This window comes from Suricata suricatta, chromosome 14 (genome assembly GCF_006229205.1).
Source record: "Suricata suricatta isolate VVHF042 chromosome 14, meerkat_22Aug2017_6uvM2_HiC, whole genome shotgun sequence".
NCBI lineage: Eukaryota > Metazoa > Chordata > Mammalia > Carnivora > Herpestidae > Suricata > Suricata suricatta.
This window is the reverse complement of record NC_043713.1, coordinates 44,183,142-44,195,841: the sequence shown is the minus strand read 5'-3', so window position 1 is coordinate 44,195,841 and position 12,700 is coordinate 44,183,142. Positions and strand designations below refer to the sequence as shown.

Genomic DNA, 12,700 nt, shown 5'->3' with positions numbered 1-12,700 from the left:
AGATAGCTGTGAAATTAGGTGATTAACTAGTTGTTACTTAACCTTCTAATTTCTGTATAAGTCTAATTACATGAAATAGAAGTTGGGGTTCTGATTTTTTACTTTGCTTATCCATTTGGAGTGTCATTGTAACTACTATATTGTAAATGATGGAAAATAACTGCATATGTTAAAAAATAGTGTTATATTCTAAAAAAAAATAAAGTTACAAAAAAAAATGTACAAGGAACTCATAATGATTAAGTACATGTTGCTGCAAGCTCATATAACTTTCTTTTCTTGGTAACTGTAATTTTCTTTGGCATTCTTTAGATCTGAAAATATCAAATTTTAACTGATAATGTCCTGAAGAGATTTTTAAAATCCTGAAAACTTCCTCACAGACTTCCATCGTACTATTTTTTGAAAAGTTATTTTTATTTAAGTCAGATCCCTGCACAGAAAACAGACTATACAGAAATGATTAAGAAATTCATAGATTAGATGAACAAAGCAAAAAGCAATAGAACTAGTATAGTAAAAAGAAAAACCATACATTAGTAATACAAATACAAAATGTGACATTAAAAAAAAAAAAATTGTTGGCCCCAGGTGCCTGGATGGCTCAGTCATTAAGCATTTGACTTTGGCTTGGGTCACGATCTCACAGTTCATGAGTTAAGTCCCCCTTCGGGTGAGCTCCCCCGCTTCGGTAAAACATGAGTCCCGGCATGAGGCGCTCTCGCTCGCGCGCTCTCTCTCTCTCTCTCTCCCCCTCCCCCTCGCTCACTTGTGCCCTCTTGGTCTCAAAAAAATAAACAAAAGGGCTGCCTAAACACCTCAGTTGATTAAGCATCCCAACTTCAGCTCAGGTCATGATCTCACAGTTCATGAGTCTGAGCCCCGCATTGGGCTCTATGCACACAGCTCAGAGCCTGGAGTCTACTTCAGATTCTGTGTCTCCCTCTCTCGCTGCCCGTTCCCGGCTCATACAAGGTCTCTCTGTCTCTAAAACAAACGTTAAAATTTTTTTAAATAAATAATTAACAAATAAAAAGAACAGTTTGGTCCCTAAGGGACCAAATTTCCTATAAACACCTCAATTCCTTTCTCTAAAATTCAGTTACTATTTTCCACATGCAGATTGCTGCATGCATTATATTTTTGTTCTTCAAATCGTACAGCAACATCCATTCCTGCACACACTCTACCCTTTTCTTAATTACAGTTTCTAAGTGGTGTGCCATCATTACTGTAGTTGTGAGAATCATTACCAATTTTCTTTCTCTCTCTCCTAGTAACCAAAATGTATGAAGAAACCTCTGAACTCTCTCCTGACCTGCCACTGACTGGATCTTGCTGTTATTCTGAACCTTTAATTGACCTAATTTTACAAAAATTAAATTCTCTCAAGGGTATTAAACAAGTTGGAGTGGGGGGAATGGAGCAAGCTCCACTTTTGTGAAGCTACACTGTCAATTTATTGTATTGGTTCTCTTTGTTTTTCAGTGTCTCTCATCAAAAATATAAAAACTTCTGTATTACTATTTAAATGTTAGAGTATATTATTTCATCATAAATAATTATCAACAAATTAACTTTAACTCCCTTTATCTGGGTGCATAACTTTAGTAATTTGTTTTTCAAAATCAAAATCTAGAAAAGTTTATTTCAAATATGAATTCTATCTTACACTCTTAACCTCACACTTTGCCCACTGAAATAGCTTTGGGCTGGCATTATGCCAAATGTTTTAACAGGCAATTAGCAGAAAAGAGCACCACTTACTGGTTTTTAGTTATTACTCACAAGAATGCTTAAAAAAGAAACATGATAATAATTTCATTCTCTGAAATTGGTAATAAACTTTAATAGACTTCACTCCATTCTAAGAAAAATACAGCAGCATCTCTACTGTACACTCTAATAACATGTTATTAAAATGTTCTATAATAACATAATGTTAAAATTACCTCTTAATGCTAAAACACACATCAGAAAACATTCATAAAAATCAAGGGAAATTCATATAAATCAATAAATCCTTAATAAGTAAAATAAACCATAGAGTAAAAGTTTTTCTAAGAGCTAATATTTACTAAGATAAAATTATATTTTCTCAACCTTCTAGCTCTAAGCCAAATGTTTAGTTATTCATTAACGTAAAAAAATTGTTTTTAATTAAAACACAAGAATCTCAAATGAACTGTCCAAAAGACATAAAAATAAAAAAGCTTAAAAGCTAAATTAAACAATTTAACTTCTAAATGCAAAAGAATATTTTAAACTTGTCTCAAGTTCAACATTCCTTTTTTTTAGGGGAATAACTATTACTTACTTCAAACTTTTATTTTCATGAATCAGCTACCAACAACTTGAAAAAAACTGTTTTACTTTCAAAGGCTAATGCAGCATTCTAATTGAGAACAACATCAAGCTTATTTACCTTGGTTTGGCTGCATATTCATATTTGGTCTGGGGCCATAGCTTCCTATAGGCTGCCCCTGACTCATCGTCATCTGATTCTGTACTGGCACGCTCTGTGATGATGGCACAGAATGGCTGTAACCTCCCATGGATCCGTGGCTACTTGAAGGCATGTTCATGGAACTGTTTGTCATATTGAGTTGATTGGGTCCCGGTCCCTGAATAGGCATATGGTTAGGCCCTTTGAAGAAAAGTAGTCAAAATCAAATATGAAAGTTAAACAGATGGTCTATTAAGAAGTACTTTAAAAAGCTTTTTATTTTCTCTTGCATACCATAATAATACCAAACAATAACTTGAGTATTTAATCAATAGCAAACAAACTAAATGTATTACATGAATGATGGCAAATACTGTGAGGCAGAGTTTATTCTCATTTTATAGATTAAGAAACTAATGTTTTTAAAAGCCAGCAACATTCTGAAAAAGAAAAGCAATGATGGACTAGCTTTATAAGAGAGCAAGACAAATAAGGCTGAAGTAATTTATTTTTATTTATTTATTTTTAAGTTTATTTTGAGAGCAAGCATGTGTGCATGAACGGGGTAGGGGCAAAGAGAGAAGGAATCCCAAGCAGGCTCTGCCCTAAGAGCACAGAGCTCGAGGCAGGCCTCAATCTCATGAATCGTGAAATCATGACCTGAGCTGAAATCAAGAGTCAAAACACTTAGCAGACTGAGCCACCCAGGTACCCCTAAAGCTGGAGTAATGAAAAGTGTGTAGTACTAGCATATAAATGAATTAACAGATCAATGGACCCAGAGTAGAGTCTAAAGACACACCCAAATTTCTAATTTTGTAAATGCTAGTAGTAGTGATATTAAATATCAATGGGGAGAAGAAAGATAATTCAATAAGAAGTGGAGCAAATGAGTAGCCCTCTGGAAAAAGTCCTAACACATTCCTTCCACAAAAATAGTTACAGATGAATAAAAGTATTAAACATTAAAAAAAGAAAATGGGGGGAAAAAAACCATAAAAGAATTTTGAAAAGAACTTTTAAAATATTCTTGAAGTGGAAGAGCCTTCTTCTAGGCCAGAAAACGCAGAGCCACAAAAAAATGATAAACTAGGCTACATTAAAATTTTAAAAATGTAAGTGTGACTAAACCAGACAACAAAAGTAAACTAAGTAATAAAAAGTAGAAAAAAATTATTTACAAGACATATCATTGAATGAACTAATTACGTGAACATATAAAGTAAGTAAAAGACCACAAGCAGTAAAAGAAGTGGCCAGGGACAGGAATGATCAGTTCACACAAAAACTACCAAAGGGACATAAACATGAGAGGACTGCCTGCTTCACTTATAATAAAAAGGCAAATTAAAATTATGAGACCCTTTTTTCACTTTTTAGATTCCAAAGACCCAAAGTTTTGATCTATGAAGAAAAATAATTTCATACATTGTTGACGTATATAAATATATAAAGAAGTACTATTTTTATGTAGAGCAATTTGGCAATAATTACCATATTTAATTTAATTTTTTAATGGTTATTTTTGAGAGAGAGAGAGAGAAAAAGATCATGAGTGGGGAGGGGCAGAGAGAGAAGGGAACACAGAATCTGAAGCAGGCTCCAGGCTCTGAGCTGTCAGCACAGAGCTCGACGCGGGGCTTGAACTCACAAGCCGTGGGATCATGACCTGAGCTGAAGTCGGATGTTCAACTGAAACTGAGCCACCCAGGTGTCCTGGCAATAACTACCATAGTTTAAAATGCATATATCTTTTACACTGCAATTGTCTGTCTAGGACTCTATCTGATTAATATACAGGTCTTCGTGTTTATGTACATGAATGTAAAACTACCTATGTGTTTATTTACTTGTTTACTTATTTACTTTCATTTTACAGACATGTTCACATTTCATTAAAAGGGAATAGTTCAAATAAATCAGGGGCATCCATGAAAAAGAATGAAATACAGCCACCAAAAGCATGAGCAGCTTTTTATGTACTGAGGGGTCTCCAAGATATCTTTATATACTTCTGGTCTCTAAGACATATCTTTAAGAAGTAAAAATATATCCATAATACATGCCACCACTCGTTTTTTTTTTAAAAGAATAAGACAAAAGAAAAAGGAATATGCATATACGTATGTTTTAGATACAGAGAGTATTTCTTGAAGGATACCCAGACACCAATGACTCTCTGGAACAAAGTATCTGGAAGTAAGGACTGTATACCCTTTGGAACCTCTTGATTTTGGTACCAGAGACACATATTATCTGATTTTCTTCAAATCCATTAAACATTTTTAAAAAGGAATCTGAAACTGAGATTATCTGACCAAGATCAAAGAGCATTTAAGTAGCTCTATGACTTAGATTTACAAAATAACAAAAAACAAAACAAAAATAGGAAACCGAAAGCCTAGATATAAATTTGTGTGCGTACAACAGTTGGCTAAGCTCTATAAAGGAGATTTTAAATAAAGGAAACATAAGTAACTAGACTTTAATTTCTTCTACACCTAACTAGAACTCTCTATGAGACCTGTTTTGGAAGCTCCATAGTGTTCTGGACAACTTATGTCACATCATAACTGGTTGAAAAATCTCTATAAAGAATATAACTACTCCTGGGCACCTGGGTGGCTCCGTCGGTTAAGCCTCCAACTTTGGCTCAGGTCAGATCTCACGTTCATGGGTTCGAGCCCTGCGTTGGGCTCTGTGCTGACAGCTAGCTCAGAGCCTGGAGCCTGCTTCTGGTTCTGTGTCTCCTTCTCTCTCTGACCCTCCCCCTCTCACGCTCTGTCTCTGTCTGTATCAACAATAAATAAAACATTAAAAAAAAAAAAGAATATAACTACTCCAGATGGCCCAAATGTCATGTTAATAAGAATTACATTGCTGTTCAAGTGCTTCTCTGGCCTTAAGCTTGAATTTATATCAAGAAGTCAAAATTCTTATTAACCGTATGACCGTTAAAAAGTCACAAAACTCCTAACTCGCACTATCCTTCCAGTTCTAAAAACAGGTCCTGCAAACTAAATGTGGATTCACTAGAAGCTTCCTCTTGACTACAACCTCACAACCTCACAAGTAATTAGGTCTTTATTCCCACCCCTTCAGGGTGTGGGTCATGGGGGCCGGGGACTGTGGCAAGCCCCCAAGGAAAGAGAAGACAGCCACTGAAACAGCACCACCTTTCTACATGATCAATGGCACATCCATCTCGTATAAACCAGGCAATCTGGCTTCTTTCACTGTGTTCTCCTTTACTTCACTTTCTACACCCATCGTCCCTGGGCACCAATGCTACCAACCAACACAATCAGCCAAGACAACACTATCCTAAAGATGCCAATTACTAATTTTAAAAATGAATTGCTCTGCTATTTCATTTACTTTCATTATTGCTATCGGTATAATACTTTGTTAATGGAAATAGCCTTTGTCTTCAGAAAGTGAAAATATTCTCATATTAAATGAAGAAATGAACCCACCAAGAATTACGGGTATGGGATGTAGCTAATGTTGCAAAAACAAAAGAGTTTAATGATACTTTTAAGATTAAAAGCTCAAACCAACAAAAGGTAACTAATTAAGCATCCAATGGCCTAGAAGATATTCTAAATGGCTCCAAATTTAAAACGGAAAAATAGTAAAAAGAATGACTCATTATCTAAAACATCTGAAATTATTTTTTCTTCAAGTTTGCTTTAATATCAATTTCCATATTTATAGTATGCTGCAAACATATATATTCATAAAAATTTATACTCAGCTTCAATAGTATCAATGAGGAAATACTAAATGTATTACATTAGCACTTTACAGATTTTCTTTCTTTTCCTCATGTTTTTTTTCCAGCAATACTGTTTCTGAGACCAGTAAATCTTTAAAGTAAATACAAAACCCAAAGAAATGTTATAATATCTTCATAATCTATAAAGAGATTTTAATTCTTAAGTCATGGCGCAATGCCTTTTTTGCCAAAAAGCTTCTAAAGCTAGCTGTATTGCATAGTTTCAGACAGACTAAATTTAGCCAGTTCTGTTCATCAGAGGAATGCTGTGTGTCAGCTACATCAAAGCCCAAGGGCAGCCTGATAAACACTGAATACAGGTCACGTAGCTCTGTAGCTAACAAACTCTAAGAGAGCTTGTACTCGGGGGCATTCAAAGCAGTTTTGTCATCAACAATCTAGTATCCCTTGAGCCCCCATGTCGTTTCAGTTGCTAAGCAACTCTGGTGTTAATGTCTTAGAGGAGAACAACTTACCAGGCATCTGGCCGTTCATCTGGTTCTGCATGTGTGGTGCAGGAGGACCCCCACCTACCATTCCATCTGAAGGCATGTTGTGCGAGCGTGGAGGTGGGGGCGGCCCACTCTGATTCATCCCTCCAGGACCCATAGGCATATTCTGTGTGGGTGGCTGAAAGAAGACAGTTTAGTAAAACAAGAGAAACAGTTAGACTAGTATATTAGAGATGCATGTAACAGTAGCCTATATTATTAAACTAAATAGGAACAAAAACACAAATACATTTCAATCTATTCTAATGAATTTTAACCATGGACTAATTAATTATATCCAATTTAATATAACCCTAAAACTTAATAAGATCATTAGTGTCAAGATATCTTCTGACTATCTCAGACCAAAAGAACACAATTAAAATATATTTTACTTTATAAAATTCCAATAGTGAATTTTTTTAAATATTCTACACAAAACTTCACATTTGTTTATATATAAGGATTTTAATGTGTCCACTGTTACTTAAATGATGTTTTAAAAATTAAGTTTCCTTTCATTATTAATACATTCAGACATATTTACTATTAATGATGAATTTTACCTGAAAAGATACAATAACAAAAAATTATAAAAGGACAAGAAACCCCAAAATATTATATACTTTGTACAGTTTGAAGAGGAAATAAATTTTGGCAAGGGAATGTTTTAAACTATGAAGACTCAGTTCAGTCCAACATTTTTGTGCCGACGACTCCTATAGATCGAAAACATTACTGATGGCCTCCAAGGGTACAGAGACAGCTGCCTCAAAAGGATGCCTTTGGCAAATTTCCTAATGAACGTGTGAAGAAAATCACTGACTAACCTTGAGAGTTCACAAAAGGGCGAAAGGAAAAACAGATACAAGGTGGTCTGCAACACCTGGTTCCCTTCTTGGGGATATTTTGGTGAAGAAAGCAAATGGTTAGTTTTTTTCCAAATCGCCATTTTTAACCCTACAGGAGGAGAAGGAGCTATTGTTCTTTACAGCTCTTTTTCTGCCTTCTTTCTCTACCTCTCCATCTTCTAAAAACATAATGTCGACTCCTATAACTTCAGTCGTTCTCTTCCTCCAACATTTTTTTAAGTTTATTTATTTATTTTGAGAGATAGTGCAAGTGGGGAGGGGCAGAAAGAAAGGGAGACAGAGAATCCCAAACAGGTTCCTCTCACTGTTAGCACAGGGCCCAACACAGGGCTCAGTCCCACAAACCGTGAGATCATGACATGAGCTAAAACCAAGAGTTGGACACTCAACTAAGCCACTCAGGTGCCCTTTCCTCCTACATTTTTACATAGCTAGTTACTATTTCTGTACCATCTCGATTTTGTGAACACAATCCTCTCTAATACCCTTAACAGATAAAAAGTGTCTTTTAGTCATCACATGTAAATACTCAAAGCCAACCATTTAATAATCATTAACATTTACACAAATAACCAAGTACAACTCTAATCGCACTCATTTAAAATTCAGTCTTGGGGCACCTAGATGGCTCAGTCAGTTGAGCATCTAACTCTTACTTTCAGCTCAGGTCATGATCCCCAGGACTGTGGGATCAGGCCCAGGATGGGGCTTGGAATCAGGCTTTGTGCTGAGCATGGAGTCTGCATAAGATTCTCTCTCTCCATCTGCCCCTCTCCCCTACTCATGCTCACTCTCTCCCTTCCTAAGATAAATAAAAATTTTTTTTTAATTTAAAAATAAACAAATAAATAAATGGGATTCACAGTCTTAGTCCCTTTACTACAAAATCCAGAAAATAATTGCTCTTTATTAAATATTTTTCTTCAATACTCATTTTAAATTCTTTTTTCCCTTTTAGATTCTTTGAACACTTGATGACCTTGTTCATGATTTTACAAAATTACCAAACATCAACTCAGTGTCACCCATCTTACTTTGAAATGATCCTTTACTATCCTTCACCCATGGCTGACTGTGACTTTCTTCTCATTTGAAAATAAAAATCCTGGGGCGCCTGGGTGGCTCAGTCGGTTAAGCGTCCGACTTTGGCTCAGGTCATGATTTCATGGTTCATGGGTTCGAGCCCCATGTTAGGCTCGAGCCCCATGTTAGGCTCTGTGCTGACAGCTAGTTCAGAGCCTGAGCCTGCTTCAGATTCTGTATCTCCCTCTCTCTCTGATCCTCCCCTGCTTCCCCTGCTTGCACTCTGTCTTTCAAAAAATAAATAAAAATAAAAATCCTGCCTTCTATATTCTTGTCCAAATTTTCTGCTGAAAATTTACATTCTCACTCTCAATTGGTATCAGCTTTTTCACTTTCTTGTTATGCACCCAATAAAACATCAGTATTCATGGCTTCCATCATAATAGAGTAGCTTGTATCAAACTAATCCATCTGCCAATAAAAATTATAAAATCTACACAAATGTAAAATTGTTCAAAGGCACTGAAGATCAATCTACACAGAGAAATAGAAGGGGTTACAACTCTTGAAAGAAGGGAAGCACAGAAGATCAGCTCCCAAAACACCGTGGCTTTTTCCTTAACTTGGCTGTGTATCAAGAAAACAGAGCCCAAGCAGAGGCGGCAGCCCTACTGGCCTAAGGAGGAGGAGGCATTCTGCACGATCAGAAAGCTAGAACCTGAAGAACAAAATCCCAGAGTGGAAGAACCACAGAAAGGATGAAAATTCACAAAAACTAGCATAAAAACAGCAGTTAAGAAGCTAAAGAGCTGAGCAGAAATTTTGGCTTCTGCCTGGAGCTAGGGAAACAAAGATTGGAAGTAGTCCCTACCAAGTTACAAAGGCCTTTGTAACAAATAACTCAAGCTCTCTGTTGAGACTTCAAAAACGGCTCTTCTTAGATTAAGGTCAAAACAGAAATCTATCAGCCCTAACAAATCTTATAGTCAATGCTCAGTACTGAAGGTACTCTAGTACTTCACCTTCCAGAGGAAAACTTAACACTCTTTGGAGGAAGATAACACCAAGTAGAGCCTCTACAATTGTTCGTTCGTAAGTCTGGCATTCAATGAAAAGTTACAAAGCATTCCAAGAACAAGAATGAATGGACAATTCTCATTAGGATGGCTATAATAATTTTTTAAAAAACTACAGAGGGGTGCCTAGGTGGCTCAGTCGGTTAAGCCTCCGACTTCGGCTCAGGTCAGATCTCACGTTCATGGGTTCGAGCCCCACATCAGGCTCCGTGCTGACAGCTAGCTCAGAGCCTGGAGCCTGCTTTCGGTTCTGTGTCTCCTTCTCTCTCTGCCCCTCCCCCTCTCATGCTCTCTCTCTGTATCAAAAATAAATTAAAAAAACATTAAAAAAATTTAAAAAACTACAGAAAGTAACAAGGGTCAGCAAGACTGTGGAAAAAATAGAACTCATACATGCTGGCAGGACTGTAAGGGGTGCAGCCACTGTGGAAAACAATTTGGCAGTTCCTCAAAAAGTTAAACATAGAGTTACCATATGACATAGCAATTCCAACTCTGATACAGACCCAAGAGAACGGACAACATACATCACACATAACTTGCACACAAATGTCATGGTAACGTTATTCATAATAGCAAAAAAAAAAAAAAAAACCCCAGAAAAAAATCTCAAACGTCTATCAACTGATTGATAAACAAGAACATTCATACAAAGGAATATTATTCAGCCACAAATGAAATGAAGTATTCAATACTTCAACATGCTACAACATAGATGAATCCTGAAAACATTATGCTAAGTGAAAGAAATCCGACTCAAAAGGCCACACATTGTACAATTCCAATTATATGAGATATCCAGAATAGGTAAATCCAGAGAGTAAAAATGTAGACTAATTAGATGTTACCAGTGAATGGACAGAGGGAAAACTGGGATTGAATGCACACAATTATGAGGTTTCTTTTTGATTTGATGGAAATGTTTTGGAATTAGATAGTGATGATTAGTTGAACAGCACTATGAATATATTAAAAACCAATGAATTAATATACTTTAAAAGGTAAAAAAGGTGAATTTCATGTTATGTGAAATTTATCTTAAATTTCTATAAATAAAAGAATATATGAACAACTGAAAGAAATAACAAAACACAGAAAAGGACACTCAGGTCATTCAGCTTATTCTGGAGCTATCTGATAGAACTTAAAGTTACTGATTGATATCTTCAGGAGTTAAAAAAAAGAAAAAGGATAGATGGAGAATTTCAGCAAAGTACTAGAATTCTTAAAAGAATCAAATGGAAATTCCAGAACTGGAATATACAATCAATGAAATTAAAAACTCACTAGTTTAGAAACAGCAAAAATGACACAGCAAGAAACATAAAGGCAAGAACATTAAAAAAAAAAAAACATTAAGACGTACAACATGCTACAAAGGTTTAATACACATCTAACTAGAGTTAGAAAAGCAGAGTAAATAAATCATAAGCAATATTTGAAAAATACTAGTCAAAAAATTTCCAAAGCTAACACATGAGTCTCTAAGCAAACATACCAAGTTCTATAAACCTCACCAGAATATGAAGAAAATGATACCCGAGTCAAAGTCTTAAAAACCAAAGTCAGAGAAAATCTTAAAAGTAGTCAGAAAAAATAACACAATCTTCAGGGGAAAGATAACAAGACTAACTTTTTTTTTTTTAATCAGAAATAACAGAAATAGAAGACAATAAGATGACATCTTTAAAATGCTAAGACAAAACAAGAAAATAAACCGACCAATCTAGAGTTCTATAAGAGAAAATATCTTCTGACATGAAGTATTAATAAGAGCTTCAAATAAACAAAAGCTGAGAGCACTTTTTACAAATGAAGGGAATTCATCAAGTTACAGGAAAATAACCCCAGAGGGAAGCACAGAACTAGAGGACTCAGTACAGAGAAACAGAAAGGTAAGTGTTTAAACAAATATAAATTAACACTGGTATTCAGAATAATTCTAAGAATGACTTATATGGTTTAAACAGACATAAAAATATAAAATATATGACAAAACCCAAAAGACAAACACAAAGAGGAATAAATTAAGTACACTGTTAGAAGTCTCTTGCATTTTCAGCAAGTGCTAAAAGTACAAAGTTAGACTGGAATCTAATAAACCAAAAATGTACATTGTAATCTCATATGCAACTACTTAAAAATGCAGACATAAGAATGTACAGCTAAAAAACTGGTGGAGAGGAAAAAAATAATGCTTGATTAGTTCAAAGAAAGGTAAGGAAGAGACAAATAAAAAACTAGTATAAGGCTGATATTCTCAAATCCTACAATATAATGTTCTGCATTAAAGTATCTGGATCCAACATTTTACTTAGATAACAAATATTATCAGATTGAATTTTTAAAACACCCAACTATATTCTGTTTACAAAAGATCCACTTTAAGGACATATACATGTTAAAAAGATACTACGCAAACACTAATAAAAATATGGTGATGTCACTATATTTATATCAGTTAACTTAAAAATACTACTAGAAATACTAGAAGAATCTATTATTATTATGCTAAGAGGATCAGTCCAACACAAATATGTAACAATCATACATCTGTATACATCTCATAACACAGGTTCAAAGTCTATAAAGCAAAAGTTAATAGAACCAAAAGAACAGAATAACCCATAATTATAGTTTGATTTTAATACACTTCTTCTAGTAATTGGTAGAAGGAGACCAAAACAAAAACGGAAAACCCTAAGAATATAAAAGATGTGAAATCACTGTTAATAATTCAATGTAACTAGTATATATAGAATAATATACACGGCAACTGCATAATATATGTTCTTCCCAAGTACTCATGACACAGACCAAACCAGACCATATCATAGGCCATAGAGCAAGTCAATAAATAACAAAGGGCTGAAACAATATAGAGTATGTTTTCTGAGCACAGTGGAAATGAACTAGAAATGAAAAACAAAAACCTAATAACCTCCTACTCAATGAAGAAATCACAACAGAAATTTAAAAATATTTTTAACTGAACAATAATGAAAATGCAACAT

The 12,700-nt window shown here is 34.9% G+C and overlaps 1 protein-coding gene across 3 annotated transcripts in view; it reads right to left on the bottom strand.

The window, feature by feature from the left end:
* The window catches only part of SS18 (SS18 subunit of BAF chromatin remodeling complex), an 84,527-nt gene that overhangs the window by 38,327 nt on the left and 33,500 nt on the right, over window positions 1-12,700 (bottom strand). For all 3 annotated transcript variants that reach the window (XM_029921532.1, XM_029921533.1, XM_029921531.1), the window contains exons 4-5: window positions 6,701-6,854; window positions 2,426-2,647 (exon numbers count right to left, since the gene is read on the bottom strand). In XM_029921532.1, the coding sequence (XP_029777392.1) occupies window positions 2,426-2,647; window positions 6,701-6,854 (376 nt within the window). The remainder of the gene's footprint in view (window positions 1-2,425; window positions 2,648-6,700; window positions 6,855-12,700) is intronic.